This window comes from Stegostoma tigrinum, chromosome 16, assembly GCF_030684315.1.
Source record: "Stegostoma tigrinum isolate sSteTig4 chromosome 16, sSteTig4.hap1, whole genome shotgun sequence".
Taxonomy (NCBI): Eukaryota; Metazoa; Chordata; class Chondrichthyes; order Orectolobiformes; family Stegostomatidae; genus Stegostoma; species Stegostoma tigrinum.
The window spans coordinates 67,921,719-67,943,860 of NC_081369.1; the positions used below are offsets into that span (position 1 = coordinate 67,921,719).

General features: G+C 42.2%; 1 protein-coding gene across 1 annotated transcript in view; it reads right to left on the reverse strand.

Moving 5' to 3' along the window:
• The window catches only part of tat (tyrosine aminotransferase), a 52,303-nt gene that overhangs the window by 24,626 nt on the left and 5,535 nt on the right, over window positions 1-22,142 (reverse strand). The window contains exons 4-6 of the mRNA XM_059651829.1: window positions 20,995-21,062; window positions 20,006-20,164; window positions 3,537-3,675 (exon numbers count right to left, since the gene is read on the reverse strand). Of these exons, the coding sequence (XP_059507812.1) occupies window positions 3,537-3,675; window positions 20,006-20,164; window positions 20,995-21,062 (366 nt within the window). The remainder of the gene's footprint in view (window positions 1-3,536; window positions 3,676-20,005; window positions 20,165-20,994; window positions 21,063-22,142) is intronic.

Consider the following 22,142-nt stretch of genomic DNA (forward strand, 5'->3'; position numbering starts at 1 on the left):
GGCACCCACCACCCTCTGCGTAAAGAACTTTCCATGCATATCTCCCTTAAACTTTCCTGCTCTCACTTTGAACTCATGACCCCTAGTAATTGAGTCCCCCACTCTGGGGAAAAGCTTTTTGCTATCCACTCTGTCTATGCCCGTCATGATTTTGTAGACCTCAATCAGGTCCCCCCTCAATCTCCGTCTTTCTAATGAAAATAATCCTAATCTACTCAACCTTTCTTCATAGCTAGAACCCTCCATACCAGGCAACATCCTGGTGAACCTCCTCTGCACCCTCTCCAAAGCATCCACATCCTTTTGGTAATGTAGCGACCAGAACTGTACGCAGTATTCCAAATGTGGCCGAACCAAAGTCTTATACAACTGCAACATGACCTGCCAACTCTTGTACTCAATACCCTGTCCGATGACGGAAAGCATGCCGTAAGCCTTCTTGACACTCTATTGACCTGTGTTGCCACCTTCAGGGAACAATGGACCTGAACACCCAGATCTCTCTGTACATCGATTTTCCCTAGGGCTTTTCCAAGTACTGTATAGTTTGCTCTTGAATTAGATCTTCCAAAATGCATCACTTCGCATTTGCCTGGATTGAACTCCATCTGCCATTTATTTGCTCAACTCTCCGATCTATTTATATTCTGCAGTAATCTCTGACAGTCCCCTTCACTATCTGCTACTCCACCAATCTTAGTGTCATCTGCAAACTTGCTGATCAGACCACCTACACCTTCCTCCAAATCATTTACATATATCACAAACAACAGTGGTCCCAGCACAGATCCCTGTGGAACACCACTGGTCACAGGTCTCCAATTTGAGAAACCCCCTTCAACTACTACTCTCTGTCTCCTGTTGCCTAGCCAGTTTTTTATCCATGTAGCTAGCACACCCTCGACCCCATGCGACTTCACTTTCTCCATCAGCCTGCCATGAGGAACCTTATCAAATGCCTTACTGAAGCCCATATATATGATATCTACAGCCTTTCCCTTGTCAAATAACTTTGTCACATCCTCTAAGAATTCTATTAAGTTGGCAAATCATGACTTCCCCTGTACAAAACCATATTGTTTATCACAGATAAGTCCATTTTCTTCCAAATGGGAATAGATCCTATCCCTCAGTATCTTTTCCAGCAGCTTCCCCACCACTGATGTCAGGCTCACGGGACTATAATTACCTGGATTATCGTTGCTACCCTTCTTAACAAGGGGACAACATTAGCAATTCTCCAGTCCTCTGGGACCTCACCCGTGTTTAAGCTACCCTCCAATCCATAGGAACTGTTCTAGAGTCTAAAGAATCTTGAAAGATGACCACCAAGGCATCCAAACTTTCTCACGCTATTTCTTTAAATACTCTGGGATGTAGATTATTAGACATTGTCGGTCTTTAACAACATCAAATTCCCCAACACCTTTTCTCCATAAGTACTCATTTCCTTTCCTTTGTCTTTTTTTGCTGAAATCTAAGTTGTTCCCAATCCTTAGGTCTGCTGCTCTTTTTGGCCAATTTGAATGCTCTTCCTTGGATCTAAAATCGTCCTTAATTTCCTTTGTTAGTCATGGTTAGACCACCCTTCCCATTTTATTTTTGTGCCACACAAGAACAAACATTATTTTCGGTTCCTCCAAGGACACTTCAAATGTTTGCCATTCCGTTTCCATTGCAGGAGCAGTGTGTATTGCAAAAATTCACTAAGGCTCCTTAGACATTCCAAACCTGACCACTACTATTTTGAAGGACGAAGGATAGCAGATGCATGGTGGAGTTGTGGATAGTTCAGAAGGATGTTGCAGGTTACAGAGGGACATAGATAAGCTGCAGAGATGGGCTGAGAGGTGGCAAATGGATTTTAATGAGGAAAAGTGTGAGGAGATTCACTTTGGAAGGCGAAACAGGAATACAGAGTACTGGGCTAATAGTAAGGTTCTTGGTAGTGTGGATGAGCAGAGAGACCTCGGTGTCCATGTGCATAGATCCTTGAAAGTTGCCACCCAGGTTGATAGGGTTGTTAGGAAGGCGTACGGTGTGTTAGGTTTTATTGTTAGAGGGATTGTGTTTCGGAGCCCATGAGGTCATGTTGCAGCTGTACAAAATTATGGTGCAGCTGCACTTGGACTATTGCTTACAGTTCTGGTCGCCACATTATAGGAAGGATGTGGAAGCATTGGAAAGGGTGCAGAGGAGATGTTGCTTGGTATGGAGGGAAGGTCTTATGAGGAAAGACTGAAGGGCTTGAGGCTGTTTTTGTTAGACAGAAGAAGGTTAAGAGGGGATTTCATATAGACATACAAGATGATCAGAGGATTAGATAGGGTGGACAGTGAGAGCCTTTTTCCTCGGATGGAGATGGCTAGCATGAGGGGAATAGAGCTTTAAATTGAAGGGTGATAGATATAGGACAGATGTCAGAGGTAGGTTCTTTATTCAGAGAGTAGTGAGGGTGTCGAATGCCCTGCCTAAAACAACAGTAGACTTGCCAAGTTTAAGGGCATTTAAATGGTCATTGGATAAACATATGGATGAAAATGGAATAGTGTAGGTTAGATGGGCTTCAGGTTGGTTTCACAGGTCAGCACAACATCGAGGGCCGAAGAGCCTGTACTGTGCTGTAATGTTCTATGTTCTATGTTCTGTACATGGAATACCACTACCTGCAAGTTCCTCTCCAGATACTCACCATCTTGACTTTGAAATACACAGCTGTTCCTTCACTGTTGCTGTGACAAAATCCTGGAATTCCCTCCTTAAATTGCTGGCCTACCTGCAGCACAAGGACTGTGGTAGCTCAGTAAGGCAGCTCACCATCACCTTCTCCGGGGTGATTAGAAAATGAATGCTGACTAGCCAGCAATGCTCATATCCAACAAACATGGGGAGGCAATGGCCTCGTGGTATATATTGCTGGACTGTTCATCCAGAGAGCTAGGTAATGTTCTGGGGATCTGGGTTTGAATCCTGCCACGGCAGATTTGAATTTGAATTCAATAACTATCTGGAATTAAGAGTCTAATGATGATCATGAATCCATTGTTAATTGTCAGGAAAAAATCATCTGGCTCACTAATTTTCTTTAGGGAAGGAAACTGCCATCCTTACTTGGCCTGGCCTACTTGTGACTCCAGACTCACAGTAACGTGGTTGACGCTTAACTGCCCTCTGGGCAATTAGGGATGGGCGATAATTGCTGACCTAGCTAGTGACAACCTCGTCCTGTGAATGAATATAAATAAATAAATAGACCGAAAACTGGTTCTGCATCCTCCGAAGGCTACTTTAGGATAGCCTTGAGATTATGCAGAATGCAAATTTGTCACTGTGCACCTTGTGCCATTCAGCAACTTGTGAGATGAGAAAATGAAACCTTGCCTGGACTAGATGTATACTGCCCATTATTCAGATCAAATTTCCATCAATCACAATCCCTTGACTATCAGCTCTCCAAAGACTTCCCCAGTTACATATCTGTGTTTTATACATAGTCACTGGTTTTAGTAAATTGATTTCATCACTGTAACACTGACCAGCGAGAATCTTTTGGAGATGGGATTTACTGAACACAGAGCCACAGGGATTGGAGGGATTGTTCACAATGATGCAGGCAGTTTTATCATCTATCAATGCTTCCATTTGTTTCAGGTCAATTTCCCACGATCTCTCTGGCTGTAACAGTCAAAAGAAAATTGCAGTTAGTCTCTCAGCATTTAAAGTAAGTGTGAATATGTAGAATATAGTAAATACCAGAACTAAACATACATAACTCACAGATTAGCAGGCTGATTTCAGAAAATAGATCATTGAGATATGGGGTAAAAACCAAAAGAACTATAGATATTGTAGATGAGGAACAAAAACCTAAGTTGCTGGAGAAGCTCAGCACATCTAGAGGCATCTCAAGAAAAGATCAGAGTTAACATTCTGGGTCCGACGACCGTTCCTCAGAACAGTTCGCCAGACCTGAAATGTTAACTCTGATTTTTCTTCACAGATGCTGCCAGATATGCTGAACTTTTCCATTAAGTTCTGTTTTTGTTCCTGAGATACGGGCATCGCAGATGAAGAACCCAGGATTTAGAAATAGGAACAGGCTATTCTACTCTTTGAGCCTGCTCCATAATTGAATAAGATCATAACAGATCTGGATGTGATCTCAACTCCATAATCCTGTCTGTACCTCAATACCCTTTCAAATCCTACTTTATCAAGATCCATCGAACATGGTCTTTGGTAAATTCACTTCTGTAAATTCTATGGAAGAAAATTCCACAGACTAAGAACCCTTTGATAAACAAAATTTTATCTCTATCCACAATGTTAGATGTGTTATTCTTAAACTATATCTCACAACCTAGTCTATCTCATAAGGTAAAACATCCTCTCAGAATTCACGCTGTCAAATCATCTCAGGATTGTATATGTAACACCCTGATTCTCCTAAACCTCAACTTATGAATTTTTCTTCATAATGTATATCTTTCATCCTAAGAATGAGACACATGAACTGTCTCTGAACTTCTCACAAAGTTGTATAATTTGCCAAATAAAGAGACAAAAATGGTGCACAGTACTTCAGATGTGGTCTAACCAGGCTTTGAAATCGCAGTAAAGTTTCTCTGCTTTTATATTCTATCCTGGATGTGAGTTTGCTCGCTGAGCTGGAAGGTTCGTTTTCAGACGTTTCGTCACCATTCTAGGCAACATCATCAGTGAGCCTCCGATGAAGCGTTGGTGTTATGTCCCGCTTTCTATTTATCTGGTTAGGTTTCCTTGGGTTGGTGATGTCATTTCCTGCGTTGGTGATGTCATTTCCTGTTCTTTTTCTCAGGGGATGGTAGATTGGCTCCAAATCAATGTGTTTGTTGATGGAGTTCCGGTTGGAATGCCAAGCTTCTAGGAATTCTCGTGCATGTCTCTGTTTGGCTTGTCCTAGGATGGATGTGTTGTCCCAATCAAAGTGGTGTCCTTCCTCATCTGTGTGTAAGGATACGAGTGATAGTGGGTCATGTCGTTTTGTGGCTAGTTGATGCTCATGTATCCTGATGGCTAGCTTTCTGCCTGTTTGTCCAATGTAGTGTTTGTCACAGTTCTTGCAAGGTATTTTGTAGATGATGTTCGTTTTATTTGTTGTCTGTATAGGGTCTTTTAAGTTCATTAGCTGCTGTTTTAGTGTGTTGGTGGGTTTGTGGGCTACCCTGATGCCAAGAGGTCCGAGTAGTCTGGCAGTCATTTCGGAAATGTCTTTGATGTAGGGGAGAGTGGTTATGGTTTCTGAGCCCGTTTTGTCTGTTTGTTTGGATTTGTTCCTGAGAAATTGGCGGACTGTGTTCATTGGGTACCTGTTCTTTTTGAATACGCTGTATAGGTGATTTTCTTCTGCTCTTCGTAGTTCCTCTGTGCTGCAGTGTGTGGTGGCTCGTTGGAATAATGTTCTAATGCAGCTTCGTTTGTAGGTGTTGGGATGGTTGCTCCTGTAGTTTAGTACAAAATACCTTGCAAGAACTGTGACAAACAGTACATTGGACAAACTGGCAGAAAGCCAGCCACCAGGATACATGAACATCAACTAGCCACAAAACGACATGACCCACTATCACTCGTATCCTTACATACAGATGAGGAAGGACACCACTTTGATTGGGACAACACATCCATCCTAGGACAAGCCAAACAGAGACACGCACGAGAATTCCTAGAAGCATGGCATTCCAACTGGAACTCCATCACCAAACACATTGAATTGGAGCCAATCTACCATCCCCTGAGAAAAAGAACAGGAAATGACATCACCAATGCAGGAAATGACATCACCAACCCAAGGAAACCTAACCAGATAAATAGAAAGCGGGACATAACACCAGTGCTTCGTCGGAGGCTCACTGATGATGTTACCTAGAATGGTGACGAAACGTCTTAAAACGAACCTTCCAGCTCAGCGAGCAAACTCACCTCCAGAACCTCAACCTTAGCTATAAATCTTCTCAAAATATTCTATCCTTTTTGCAATACACAATATTCTATTTGCTTCATTATGACTTACTACTAAACACTTACAAATACTAATGTTTTGTGATTCATGTTCAAGAACGCACAGATTCCTCTGTACTTCAATGTTCTGCAGTCTTTATCCATTCAAATAGTACATGGAACATAGAAAAGTACAGCATAGTACAGGCCCTTAATCCTACGATGTTGTGCCAAACTTTTACTCTAATCCTAAGGTCTACGTAACCTCCACCGCTACCTTATACTATTATCCATTAACCTATCTAATTGCCGCTTAAATGCCCTGAATGAAGCCGACTCCACCGCCCTCTCCGGCAATGCATTCCACGCCCATAGCACTCTCTGAGTAAAGAGCCTACCTCTGACATCTCCCCTATATCTATCTCCACTCACTTTAATACTGTGCCCCCTCATAATAGCTACCTCCACCCTATGAAAAAGTCTCTGGCTGTCTACTCTATCGATACCTCTGATCATTTTGTACACCTCTATCAAGTCACCTCTCATCCTTCGTCATTGTAAAGAGAAAAGCCCTAGCTCTCTCAGCCTTTCCTCATAAGACCTTCCCTCCATTCCAGGCAACATCCTGATAGATCTCCTCTGCACCTTTTCCAACGCTTCCACATCTTTCCTGTAATGAGGTGACCAGAACTGGGCACAATACTCCAGATGTGGCCGAACCAGGCTTTTGTATAGCTGGAGCATAACTTCACAGCTCTTGAACTCAAGCCCTCTATTAATGAAAGCTAACATACCATACACCTTCTTAACAACTCTATCCACCTGGGTGGCAGCTTTCAGGGAACTATGGACATGAACTCTGAGATGTCTCTGCTCCTCCACACTGCCAAGAATCTTTTCATTAACCCTGTACTCTGCTTTCAAGTTTGTCCTTCCAAAATGAATCCTTGCACTTTTCAGGGTTAAACTCCATCTGCCACTTCTCAGCCAAGTCTGCATCCTATCAACATCCTTTGTAACCTAGAACAACTGCTAACCAGCCCCCTGCACTGTCCAAAACCCGACTCACCTTCGTATCGTCTGCAAACTTACTAATCCACCCTTCCACTCCTACATCCAAATCATTTACGAAAATCACAAATAATAGAAGAGGACCCAGAGCAGATCCTTGTGTTAAACCACTAGCAACTAAGTACCATCTTGTATATTTCTGTCCACCACCACCCTTTGTCTTCTAAGGGTCGGCCAATTCTGAATCCAATCTGCCACATTTCCCCCTATCCCATGCCTCCTTACTTTCCGCATGAGTCTACCATGGGGAACCTTATCAAATGCCTTCCTGAATCCATGTATACTACATCCACTGCTCTACCTTCATCCACACGTTTGGTCACCTCTTCAAAAAATTCAATGAGGTTTGTGAGGCATGATCCACTCCTCACAAATCCATGCTATCACAAATCAAACTGTGCCTTTCCAAGTGATCATAAATCCTATCCCTCAGAGCCTTTTTCAACAATTTGCACATCATTGGTGTAAGACTAACTGGTCTGTAATTTCCGGGGCTATCCTTATTCCCTTTTTTTGAACAAGGGAATGATGTTTGCCTCTCTGCAATCTTCTGGCACTATACCCGTGGGCAGTGAGGGCAAAAAGATCATCGCCAAAGGCCCTGCGATCTCTTTCCTCACTTCCCATAGAATCCTTGGATAAATCCCATCAGGCCTGGGGGACTTATCTATCTTCAAGTTCCTCAAAATTCCTAGTACATCTTCCTTACTAACATCCACATCCTCCAGCCTACCAGCCTCTTTCACACTGTTAGAAATTATAATTATCACTTCAACCAATGAAAGCCAACATGGCTTTGTGATAAAGGCAAAGTAGTGTGACCAACTTAATAAATTATATTATGAAGTATCAGATAGGGTTTATGTTGATACTGACTATATAGAAGAATTTTGAAAAAGTGACTGACGGAGATCTCATGATAGACTTTTCAGCAAACTTGAAAGCCATGGAATTCGAAGGGAAATGGCAATATGGACATAAAATTAGCAACAGGACGCAAAATGATGAGAGTAGCAGTTGCTTTTGAAACTGATGAGAAGTATTTAGTCTTTCCTCTGGAGTCAATATTAGGGCCATATATTTTATATATAAAAAAGACGAAGACCTGGGAATACAGGGCATAATTTAGAAGTCTGTACAAGGAATGAAACTTGGAAATTCAATAAATAACAAAGACCATAACAGTCAGAATAACAAAGACAGGCTATTTTAAATGAGCAGGTACGTGAAAGTTGAAGTTTAATAACAGGTAGATATATGCATTTAAACCACAGAATCACAGCGCAGGACACCACTTGACCCATTGTACCTGCACTACTTCTTCAAATAAGCATCATTACCTAGTGCCAATCTCCAGCTTTTCTCAATACCCTTGTATCCAACTTCTATCTACATAATCAGCCAAAGCCCTAATGAATGCTTCAATTGAACCTGACTCCACTACACTTCAAGACAATATATGCCATACCCTAATAACTCACTGTGTACAAAAGTTCTTTCTCACATCACTTGTGCTTCTTTTGCGTATCACTTTAAATCTAAGCCCTCCCATTCTTGTTCCTTTATGAGCAGAAATAGCTTCTCCCTGTCTACTATGACCAGCCTCTATCAGGTCTTCTTTTAGCCTTCTTCTCTCTAAGGAGTACAGTCCCAACGTCTTTATTCTTACAACTGAAGTTTCCAATCTCTAGAACCATTCTTACGAACTATTTCTGCACTTTCTCCATTGAATTCAGACCTTTTCTATAATGTGACCTCCCACACCGTAGACAATACTCCAGCTGAGGTCTAACAAGCGTTCTGTACAAATTCAGCATCACTTCCTTGCTCATATACTGTATACTCCTGTTAATAAAGTTAAGGACACTGTGTACTTTATTAACTGCTCTCTCCATCTGTTCTACCATCTTCATGATCCGTGCAGGCATATACTTGCAGGTCCCTTGGCTCCTGCACCTGCCCATTAAAATTGTACCCTCTGCTTATATTGTCTTTCAATATTCGTCTGATCAGATTGCATTACCTCACACTTCTCTGCATTGAACCTCTCAAGCCACATATCTACCCATTCCACCAACTTGTCAATATCCTTTTGGAGTTCCATACTGTCCTCCTCACAGTTTACAATTCTTCCAAGTTTAGCACCATCTGCAAACTTGGAAACTATCTACTGCACACCATGATCGAGGTCATTAATGGATATATGGTGCCTTTATTGTAAAACTTGCCAATGTGCTTTGTCGAGATATTATCAAATAAGATATCAGACTAAGCTGCAAATGTACATGATTATGACAGGCTTGTATAAAGGGGATTAGATAAACTAGCTTCAATTCATTGACAGTACATCCATGAAGGACACACGATGCACAGGAGGAATATGAAAATGAACTTTTTTTACGCAGTGATTGGCAATGACTTGGAGGCTGTTAGCCATATCATGATGGAAACAGAAGCAAACTGAATGATATTTGAAGGATGGAGTGGGGAAAAACTGGGATGACTGGAATGCTCACCAAATAGCCACCATGGACTTGATGGACCAAACTGCCTCCTTCTGTTCCACAAATGAATTTATGTGGTGAATTTTATCGAGTGAGGGCTGGCGTTGCTGAGAAGTTTGACAACACCATTAACAGTGGAGCTTCTAGCCCTTAGGGACAGGTATCTGTGCCCTAAGGAGCAGCCTGCAGTGGCAGAATGCCAGGGTTGAGTTGTGCCTACTGCTATGATTACAGCAAGTCCCTGAAATGCCTTAGATTCTGGAACTCTGGTAAGATCATGATATCTTTCAGGGAGAGAGGAGTTGAACCTACACTGAAGCACATTCTCAGGTTTCTGAGCAAAGAGTGGTTGAAAATTTTGGTAAGGTACTGGAATAGGGGATTGGCTGATTTGCAAAAGGCAGACAGTAGGGATAAATGGGTCTTTTTCAGGATGACAGCAGTGATTAGTGGTGATTCCCAGGGGTCAGTAATGATTTGGACAAAGGAACAGAGGGCATTGTTAGGATTGCAAATGACACAAAGATAGGTGAAGGCTTGGGTAGTGTTGAGGAAGCAGGGATGCTGCAGAAGGAGTCAGATAGGTTGGAGAGTGGGCAAAGAAATGTAGATGGAATACAATGTAGCAAGTGAGAGGTCACGCATTTTGGTAGGAAGAATACTGGCATAGACCATTTTCTAAATGATGCCAAAGGTACATAGGGACTTGAGATTCCTTGTTAAGGATTCTCTTGAGGTTACCATGCAGGTTCAGTTGGCAGTTAGGAAGGCAAGTGCAATGTTGGCATTCGTTTCAAGAGGGCTAGAAAACAAATGCAGAGATATACGGCAGAAGCTGGTGAAGGCTTTTGTCAGATTGCATTCAGAATACTGTGAGCATTTTTCGGCCCTGCGTCAAAGGAAGGATGCACTGGAATTGGAGGGGTTCCAGAGGAGAATGATCCTGGGGATGAAGGTCTTGTCATATGAGGAAAGGTTGAGGGCTCTAGGTCTGTACTCTGCGGAGATTAGAAGGAGGAGGGAAGAATTGATTAAAGCTTACAGGATACTGAAAGGCCCTGGATAGAGTGGGCATGGAGAAGATGTTTCCACGAGTAGGGCAGTTTAAGACTTGAGGGTACACACTCAAGGCAAAGAGATGACCCTTAAGAACTGAGATGAGGAGGAATTTCTTCAGTCAGAGAGTGGTGACTCTGCGGAACTCATTGCCTCAAGGGCTATGGAGGCCAAGTCATTGAGATAGGTAGTTCTTTGAGCAAAGAGGGGATCAAGGGTGATGGAGCAAAGGCAGGGGAATGGGGTTGAGAAACAGATCAGCCATGATTGAATGACAGAGCAGACACAATGGACTGAATGGCCTAATTCTTTTCTTATGTCTTACGGTCTTATGGTGGAGTAATCAGATCAGTCATGACATTATTGAATTGACCTTATAGAGTAGGGTTGAGGGGCTGAGTGGCCTACTCCTGCTACAAGTTCATTTGTCTATATTGTATCTATTACCCTTATTGTATTAGCTCCCTCTGCCACTATATTCCTATAAACTCTCTCACCCAACTTTAATGGCTTCCTGTGTCATGGGACCATAGACAGCACACACTTCCACCTTGTGGACCTTGCTTTTGTCCATAGAGGCTGCAAGAATCTTGAATATGTTGAAATAGCTGAGTCCCCTCCTATTTTCTGGATCCCTGTATCTGTCTGTGCAAGAAGGAAGGATTGGGGAGAACATGTGCTTACATGTTTGAGGTTATAAGTTATATTGAGAAGGAGTTGCTAGCAAAATATACGGGATATTGAGAACAAAGCAGTCGCATTCAATCACATGCTCCTGTTCTGACCACTGGTCAAATTTAATGTCTATCTGAAGAGCAATGAACACCTTTTGCAACACTGTGTCCAAATAACCTTTCCCTTCCCTGATATGTTTTAATGTCTGCAGCTCTTCAGCTTAAAGACTCTGGGGTGTAACTTTTCCTATAGCAACCACTTTCTGCATATTTCTTTGGTCTGGTTCAGACTAGCAGACCGGAAGACCATAAGAAATAGGAACAGGAATAAGCTATTCGGCCTCTCAAGCCTGCCCTTCCATTCAGTAGCTTCATTGTCTGGTCCAACACTATTCACTTGCATTTTTCCTGTAATCCTTGATTCTCCTATCAAGATCAAGAATTTATTGCAACCTCAAATATACACACTTGCTCCCACATGTCTTTGTGGCAAGATGTTCAAAAGACTCTTTATATTCTTCATTTCAAGACTTAAATTGGCACCCCTTTATTTTGAGATTATGCCCTCTGGTTCTAGATTCTTCTATGAGGGGAAACAGTCTCTCAGCATTTGCCCTGTCAAACTCCTTAAGAATCCTACATCTTTCAATGAGATTACCTCTCATTCTACTTGAGTGAGTAGCATCCCAACCTGTTTAGCTTTCGCTCATGAGATATTGGAGATAATCCCTCTAGGACATTTTATGAAGTGTCTTCAATGAAATAACACCTTTGCTGAAATAAACAGACCAAACTGTTCACATTACTCCAGATGTGGTCTTACTAGCACCATGTACAGTTGCAATAGGACTTCCTTTCTCTGATAAAAACCAAAAGAACAAAGACTTTTTCCTAGGGTGAAGGTAACGATTATGACAGGGCGTAGTTTTAAAGTGAGTGGAGGTAGATATAGAGGAGATGTCAGAGGTAGATTTTTTACTCAGAGAGTGGTCAGGGTATGGAATGCATTGCTGGAGAGGGTAGTGGAGTTGGCCTAATTGGGGGCATTTAAGCTGCAATTAGACAGGCATATGGATGATAGTATGAGGTAGGGGTGGAGGTTAGATTGGCCTTAGGTTTACAGTAAAAGTTCGGCCCAACATCATAGGCTGAAGGACCTGTACTTTGCTGTACAGTTCCATGTTCTATGTAACTGCAGATGCTGTAAATCAGGAAGAAAAACAGAAGTTGCTGGAAAAACTCAGCAGCTCTGGCATCATCTGTGAAGAAGAAAATCAGAGTTAACGTTTCAGATCCAGTGACCCTTCCCAGACTCATTATTGTGTTCAATAATTTTAGGACCTAAACTCTCCCATGTCCTGGCCCCCTACCTCACGCACCAGGCCTTGTTATTACACAGCCTGCCATTACACACTGCCTATTGTTAGTCATCGACAGTCCCCCAAAGAACTATTCACCCACTTGGCCACATCATGATTGCGTACAGTTCTGGTCACCCCATTACAGGAAGGATGTGGAAGCATTGGAAAAGGTGCAGAGGAGATTTACCAGGATGTTGCCTGGTCTGGAGCGAAGGCCTTACGAAGAAAGGCCAAGGGACTTGGGTCTGTTCTCATTGAGAGAAGGCTAAGTGGGTATTTAATAGAGACATACAAGATGATTAGAGGATTAGATAGGGTGGACAGTGAGAGACTTTTTCTGAGGATGATGACGTAAGCTTGTACAAGGGGGCATAGCTACAAATTGAGGGATGATAAATTTAAGACAGATGTCAGAGGCAGGTTCTTTACTCAGAGAGTGGTAAGGGCATGGAACGCCCTGCCTGCCAATGTAGTTAACTCAGCCACATTAGGGGCATTTAAACAGTCCTTGGATAAGCATATGGACGATGATGGGATAGTGTAGGGGGATGGGCTTAGATTAGTTCACAAGTCGGCGCAACATTGAGGGCCAAAGGGCCTGTTCTGCGCTGTATTATTCCATGTTCTATGTTCTATGATCAACTTGTTTGTCTATCCAACTGCTCTTCTCTCTTGGCCGAATCCGTAATCCTATCGTTTACAACACCTGCCCCCACACTCCCCCCTGCATCCCTAAACCCCCACATCCCCCCATCCAAATTTATGCATATAAACCAATGTCTTCCCATCTACCAAGTTCTGAGGAAGGGTCACTGGACCCAAAACATTAATTCTGATTTTTTCTTCACAGATGCTGCCAGATTGCTGAGCTTTTCCTGCAACTTCTGTTTTTATTTCTTACTCTTATACTCCAATTATCTTAAAATAAGGGCCAATATTCCATTTGCCTTCCTCATTGCCTGCTACACCTGTGCATTAGATTTCTGTGTTTCATGCACAATAATCCCCAAGTCCCTTTGTGTTGCACCTTTCTACAGTTTTTCTCTTGTAATTCACTTTATCTATGCCCTCATGATTTTATTAATCTAAATAAAGAACAAAGTAAATTACCTCACAGGAACTGGCCCTTTAGCCCTCCAAGCATGTGGCGATCCAGATCCTTGATCTAAGCCTGTCGGCTATTTTCCAAGGATCTGTATCCCTCTGTTCCTGCCATTCATGGATCTGTCTAGATACATCTTAAATGACACTATCGTGTCTGCCTCTACCACCTCTGCTGGCAACATGTTCCAGGCACCCCCCCCCCCACCCTCTGCGTAAAGAACTTTCCACACATATCTCCCTTAAACTTTCCTCCTCTCACTTTGAACTCATGTCCCCGAGTAATTGCGTCCCCGACTCTGGGAAAAAAGCTTCTTGCTATCCACCCTGTCTATACCCCTCATGATTTTATAGACCTCAATCAGGTCTCCCCTCAACCTCCGTCTTTCTGATGAAAATAATCCAAATCTACTCAACCTCTCTTCATAGCTAGTACCCTCCATACCAGGCAACATCCTGGTGAACCTCCTCTGCACGCTTTCCAAAGCATCCACATCCTTTTGGTAATGTGGCGACCAGAACTGTACATAGTATTCCAAATGTGTTCGAACCAAAGTCCTATACAACTGTAACATGACCTGCCAACTCTTGTACTCAATACCCTGTCCGAAGAAGGAAAGCATGCTGTATGCCTTCTTAACCACTCTATCGACCTGCATTGTCACCTTCAGGGTACAGTGGACCTGCACACCCAGATCTCCCTGTGCATCAATTTTCCCCAGGGCTTTTCCATTTACCGTATAGTTCACTCTTGAATTGGATCTTCCAAAATGCATCACCTTGCATTTGCCTGGGTTGAACTTCATCTGTCATTTCTCTGCCCAACCTTCCAATCTATCTATATTCTGCTACATTCTCTGACAGTCCCCTTCACTATCTGTTACTCCACCAATCTTAGAGTCATCTGCAAACTTGCTAATCAGTCCATCTATACCTTCATCCAGATCATTTATATATATCACAAACAACACAGATCCCTGTGGAACACCACTGGTCACATTTCTCCATTTTGAGAAACTCCCTTCAACTACAACTCTCAGTCTCCTGTTGCCCAGTCAGTTCTCTATCTAGTTAGGACACCCTGGACCCCATGTGAGCTCACTTTCTCCATCAGCCTACCATGGGGAACCTTATCAAACACCTTACTGAAGTCCATATATATGACATCTACAGCCCTTCCCTCATCTATCAACTTTGTCACTTCCTCAAAGTTTTCTATCAAGTTGGTAAGACATGACCTTCCCTGCATAAAACCATGCTACCTTTCACTAAGAAACCCATTTTCTTCCAAATGTAAATAGATCCTATCCCTCAGTATCCTCTCCAGCAGCTTCCACTGATGTCAGACTCACCGGTCTATAATTACCTGGATTATCCTTGTGAACCTTTTAAAATAAGGGGACAACATTAGCAGTTCTCCAGTCCTCTGGGACCTCACCCATGCTCAAGGATGCTGCAAAGATATCTGTTAAGGCCTTAGTTACTTTCTCTCTCACTTCTCTCAGAAGCCTGGGATAGATCCCATTCAGGCCTAGGGACGTGTCCATCCTAGTGCCTTTTAGAATACCCAACACTTCCCCCTCCCCATGCTGACTTGACCTAGAGTAATCAAACATCTATCCCTAACATCAACAGCTGTCACGTCCCTCTCCTCAGTGAATACCGATGCAAAGTCCTCATTAAGAATCTAACTCACTTTCTCTGACTCCTCACTTAACTTCCCTCCTTTGTCCTGGAATGGGCCAACCCTTTCTCCAGGTGCCCTCTTGCTCCTTATGTTTGTTTAAAAGACTTTCAGATTTTCCTTAACCCTGTTTGCTAAAGATATTTCATGACCCCTTTTAGCCCTCTTAATCCCTCATTATAGATTGGTCCTACTTTCCTGATATTCTTCCAAAGCTGCGTCTGTTTTCAGTCGCCTAGACCCTGTATATGCTTTCTTTTTCCTCTTTGCTAGTCATAGACACTCAAAGGTCTGAACAATAATGGCAAGCATGTTAAATGCCTTCTTAACCAACCTGTCCACCTGTGATGCAAATTTCAAAGAATCATGTACCCGAACCTCTGGTCTCTCTGTTCTACAATACTATCCAACGTCCTACCATTAAATAATATTCTGTTTTTTTGTTTAACCTTCCAAAAAGAACAACTTTACACTTTCCAACATTATACACCATTTGCCCATAATCTGTGATTGGAAGGCAAAATTTACTTAGCCGTCTTTATAGAATTTAAGTAATTAGCTATTAATTATTTTAATAATTAAGTTATAAATAATGTTTCTAGCCCTAACTGTGCTTCTACTATTGTTATTTCAATTAATGTTCCACTCACCTGATCACCTGCAAGTTTTCCTCCATTTACATACCAGCCGACAGTATTGCCAGATCAAAATCCCGGCATTCCCTCTCTAACAACACTGTCTAACAACACTGTAGGTGTACCAAAACTCCAAGGAGTGCAGTTTTTCGAGATGGTAGCTCACCACCACCCCACCAAAGAATTGGACTATTTCTAATTGGCCTATTGGATGGCTAAGGTTACAACGAAACACCTCCTTCTCAATCCCTCCTATTACATGAGGTGTACATACCCTCAGATTAAACACCTTTAGTCATCTCTCTCTGTTGAGACATCAGTTCTATGGGCTGTTAGGATCCTGACAATTTTACCTTCCTACCTTTTATTACCTTACCATTATCCCTTTGGATAAAATGCAGCATCTCACACTTCTGTGCATTAAATTCCATTTGTCATTTGTCTCCCAATTCTGCCAGCCTATCAATGCCCAGTTGCAGTTACATTTTCAAAACTTTCTCTGTATTCCAATATCCAAGTCATTTAAAGTTTTGGTAAAGATTTGTAGCTCGGGTTGTGGATTAGGTTGTTGACTTGTTCACCAAACAAAAACAAGCCAGCTTGGTGAGCATTGAACATAGAACAATACAGCGCAGAACAGGCCCTTTGGCCCTCGATGTTGCGCTGACCTGTGAACTAATTTAATCTCCTCCCATTACACTATCCCATCATCATCCATATGCTTATCCAAGGACTGTTTAAATGCCCCTAATGTGGCTGAGTTAACTACATTGGCAGGCAGGGCGTTCCATGCCCTTACCACTCTCTGAGTAAAGAACCTGCCTCTGACATCTGTCTTAAAAGATAGAAGGTATGAGAGATGGAACAAGTTGGAGGAGAGGGCACTAGAATAAAAGGGGACTCAAGCCATGATGATCGGGCAGTAAGTGCCTTAGCGCTACTGTGTCAAGGTCAGAAGTCAGACGACACCAGGTTATAGTCCAACAGGTTTATTTGAAATTACAAGCTTTCAGAGGATGCCCCTTTGTCAGGTGAAGTGGACAAAGGAGCAATGCTCCAAAAGCTTGTGATTTCAAACAAACCTGTTGGACTACAACAAGAACAAAGTTACTGGAAAAGCTCAGCAGGCCTGGAAGCATCTGTGAAGGATAAAACAGAGTTAACGTTTCATGTCTGGTGACCCTTCCCCAGAAGGACTATAACCTGGTGACATCTGATTTCTGACTTTGTCCACCCCAGTCCAACACCAGCACTTCCACATCATGGCTACTGTGACATGCAAGGGACAAGCGATAGCTAGGGTCAGGAGGTTGTATAAAAGGGAAAAGTGTCATCACTCCGCGGCCAGGAGTTGTTGAAGCCATGGTGCTGCTTCAATCATCTACAATATGTTTATGGATGTCAGTAGATCATGATAATAGAGGCATATACTACTTGGTTAACCTAACCAGGCACTTAATTATTTAATACACCTATTAATAGTAAAAGGACAATGGAAGATTGAGGCTGACTAGCAACTGAAGGGAAGGAAGGGAGTATGTGAACATAATAGTGATTTTCTTATTGGACCAATAATCTTGAGGAACTAATCACTGCACCAATGCTCCAGAGAAAAAAGTTCAAATCCTCCAGTGGCAGCTGGGATAATTTATATTCAATGAATAAATTAATCTGGAATAAAAATACTAATGGAAGTAATGGTGATCATGATTGCTGGAAAGAAATCCATGCAGTTAACTAATATTTTTTAGGAAAGGAAATCTGGCACGGTTACTCGTTCTGGTAAAACATAAGAATGTAGGAACAGAAGCAGGCCATTCAGCCCGTTAGGCCTGCCCTGGCATTCAATACAATCATGGCTGACTAAAGATTGCAATACCTTTTACCCATGCCTGTAACCTTGTACACCACTGTTAATCCAAAATCTATCAATCGCTGTATTAAAAATACACAATGTCTGAGCTCTTTGGTAGAGAGTTACATAGATTTGTAGCCCTCTGAGTAAATCATTTCTCTTCATTTTGGATCTAAGGGGCATCTCACTTCTTTTTAAACTATGTTCCATGGTTTTAGAATCCCCAATCAAGGGAAGTGTCTTATCTGTATACACTCTGTTTACTGGCTTAAGTATTCTGTCGGTTTTAATGAGATCGCCTCTTAATCTTCAAAACTCTACACATTACAGGCCAGTTACCCCAATCTGTCTTTATAAGATAGTCCTGCCATCACAGGTACAAATCTGGTGAACATTTGTTGCATTCAGTCTTTTGTAATAATATTTTTCTTGAGGTAAAGAGACCAAAACTTCACACAGTGCTCCAGGTACAGACTAACCAAGCTCCTATGTGTGCTGTCAGGAGGATGCTGAGAAGATACAGGCTGATTTGTGTAGACTGATTGAGTGGGCAAATACTAGCCAAATGCAACATAATGGGGACAAAAATGAGGTTATCCACTTTGGGGGTAAATACAGGAAGGCAGATTATTATCTGAATGGTGGTGGTTTAGGAAAAGGTGAGGTGCAATGAGTCCTCGGTGTCAGGGTGAAACAGTCACTGAAGGTTGGCATTCAGGTGCAGCAGGTGGTGAGGAAATGGCATTCTGGCCTTAATAGTGAGAGAATTTGCGTATCGGAGTAAGGATGCCTTGTTGCCATTATACATGGCCTTGGTGAGGTCACAGCTTGACTACTGTGTGCAGTTTTGGTCTCCTAGTCTGAGGAAGGACATTCTTGCTATTGAGGGAGTCCAGCGAAGGTTCACCAGACAGGTATTTGGGATGGGAGGACTGACATGAGGAAAGATTGGATCGACTGGGCTTGTATTGGCTAGAATTTAGAAGAATGAAGGAGGATCTAATGGAACCATATAAAATCCTGATCGTACTGGGCAGGCTACATGTGGGACCAATTTCCTAATGTTGGGGAAGTCCAGAACTAGGGGTCACAGTTTAAGAATAAGGGGTAAGCCATTCAGGACTGAGGTGAGGAAGAATTTCTTCACTAGGGGTTTTGAACTTGTGGAATTCTCTCCCACAAGAAAACTTGCCACCAGTTCATTAAATATATTCAAGAGGAAGCTGGGCGTGGCTCTTGTGGCTAAAGGAATCAAGGGGTACAGAGACACAGCTGGAATGGGACACTGAGACTACATGATCAGCCATGATCACATTGAATGGTGGTGCAGGCTTGAAGGATTGAATTGCGTACCAATGCACTTGTTTTCTATGTTTCAATGTTTCAATAAAATTGAAGCAAGTTGTCACTATTCCTGTACTCAAATCCTCTTGCAATAAGGGCTAATATTCCATTAGCTCTCTTAATAACTTGCTGTACCTGTTTGTTAGCTTTCATTGACTTAGCGACACAAACTCCTAGGTTCCTTTTTATATCTACACTGTCCAACCTCCTCCTGTTTAAGAAATACGCTGCACATTTATTTCTCCTAACAAAATGGATACACTTAAATTTTTCCACATTATCTTCCACCTGCACTCATTAAATACTCACATTCTCTTGAAGTCGCTTTACATCTTCCTTACAGCATACTTTCCCTCTTAGTTTTGTATCATCCTCAAGTTTGAAAATATTATGTTTGGCCTCCACTTCCAAATCATCAAAAAATATCACAGACAGCTGGGGTCTCAAGTCCTTATGGATCCTTATTAGTATTAATCTACCAGTGTGAGCATGACACATTTATTGCAACTGTGTTTTCTGGCTGTTAACCAATACTTAGCACTTTTTGCTTTTTGAATTATCCACATTTTCAGATTTTTTACTTTTACCCTTGTGTGACTCTTTCTGCCTTCCTCATAACTATCTGAGGCTTAATCAGACTGTTCACATCTTTGGTGGCCTATTTGGTCTGAGTTCAGCTTCTGATAATACATCCAGAACTATCCATCCAACAACACATTGCTTACTCACATTATTGTTACATACCAGTAAGTTGTAGTGTTTGATTTCAATGCCTAGGGACGCTGCCAGTGTTTTATAGAGAGAGAAGCCAGGCCTGGGAATCAGGATGTTTTGGCCTGGATTTGCCAGAACAGAGATGGCCAATTCAATAGCTTGACTGCAGCCACTTGTCAAAATCACGTCCTAAGAAGGAAAAGGCAGTTGGTGCAAATCAAACTACTTAAACATATCATATCTGCATAAATAGTGAATCAAAGGTACATGGCACGGATTACCCATAATAAAGGCTCAAATCTACAGGCTCAGAATTCCTATTTCTGATCCCATTCAGACAAGATGTTACACAATTACTTACTACTGATTTTTCAGACCTGTCTGTTGGGGGAGAACCCCGTAGAATTCACCAAATTCAGGAATCTTGAGAGGGACCAGTGCACAGAATCTTTGTAGAAGACCTACCACCACCCCCCCCCCCCCCCCCCCCCCCCCCCCCATTTAATGGTACTAACTGCCATTTTCTGGTAAGTAAACATCTTAAACGTCCAGACCACTTGGTAAATACATGGAAAGATGTTAAATGTGTAAGGTAAATGAATAAAAAGAGAAGGTGGCAAGTGAGTATGACTGCACTGCAGCAGCTGGACATGAAGGTTAGGGTTGCATTTGGTGGGTGAGAGTGTAGAGTGATAATTCGGTAAGCTGGGTAGAGTAATTCAGGTGGGTAGCCAGGTGGTCGGGGATAGTCAAATGGTAGGGGATAGGAGAGTCAAGGAACCGTAGAGAGAGGGTAATGGGATAGGGTTATGTTATTTACCTCAAGGGCAGTATTAGATACTACCTTTCACCTCCTTCCTTAGTTCTTTGAAATCTCCTAACCACCAGACAGCCACTCCCCTCCAACCTCCACCAGAACTCCTTCGTTCTTTCACTCCTTGCCTCGCTCTTGTTTCCCTGTACTTCTGACACTTCCCTAAACCTTTTCACCATTGAACCTATCGTTACTGCATTCTTACCTTTGCCTCGACAGGTGATTCAGGACAGCTGTAAAAATTAGCCACTGCATCTCTGCTGCTCTGATAGCCTGGGCAGAAAGGAGCAGAAATGAACAAGGATACAACTTGAGATCTTCATTTTAAACAAGTCAGTACTTCCTTGCTCTACTTTACAAATTGGCTGATGAATCAGTGCGCCTTCATGTAGAGCACCCCTTGGAGGAAGCATTTGACATATTTTTTGCACTGAATTTGAAAATAAGGCCAATTACAGAGGTTGCCTAAAAGGGGCTGGGATAATAGACAAAGGGGAAAGTGAATGGATGAGCAATGGCAGACATTTAATCGAATATTTCCTAATGCTCAACAAAAATTTATTCTAGTCAAAAAGAAGGACTTGATGAGAAGGATGAGCTACTTGTGGTTCACATAAATAGTCAAGAAATGTATTCCCTCCCTAGCAGCATCTACCTAAACTGCATGGACTGCAGTGGTTCAAGAAGGCAGCTCACAGCCACTTTCTCAAGGGCAACAAACTATGGTCCAGCACATCTCATGAGCGAATAAATAAAAATTTCAATCAAAAGCTAAGGTATACAGAATGGAGAAAGCCAGTGGTAGGCCATAGAATTATGAACCATCAGTGGATGACTAAATAGCTTAAAGGAGGGTAAAAATTGATAATGAAAGTAAATTGGCAAGAAACAAAAAATAGCAAGGGATTATAAAAAGAAAAACAGCAGCTAAAGTGAGCGTGGGATTCCTGTAGGATGAAACAGGGTAATTTGTAATAAGGAAAATGGAAATGGCAGATGACTTTAACTACTATTTTGCATTAGTCCTCACACAGGAAGACACTGCAAATATCCCAAAGATAACAGGTAAGTAAGGTACGAATTGAGGAAAGTTCTTGGAACAGGCTCTATCACGGCAGACAAAATATTTGACAAACTAGTGAGGCTGAAGGCAGGCAAGTCACCCGAACTTAATGACCCAGGGGTTTTAAAGGAAGTGGCTGCAGAAATAATGGATGCATTGGTCAAAATATTCCAGAACTGACCGGATTCCAGGAGGGTTCCAGCTGTTTGGAAAACTGTTAATGAACAACCCTGCTCAAGAACAGAGGGACATAAAGATTAGGAAATATAGGCCAATTACCATAACTTCTA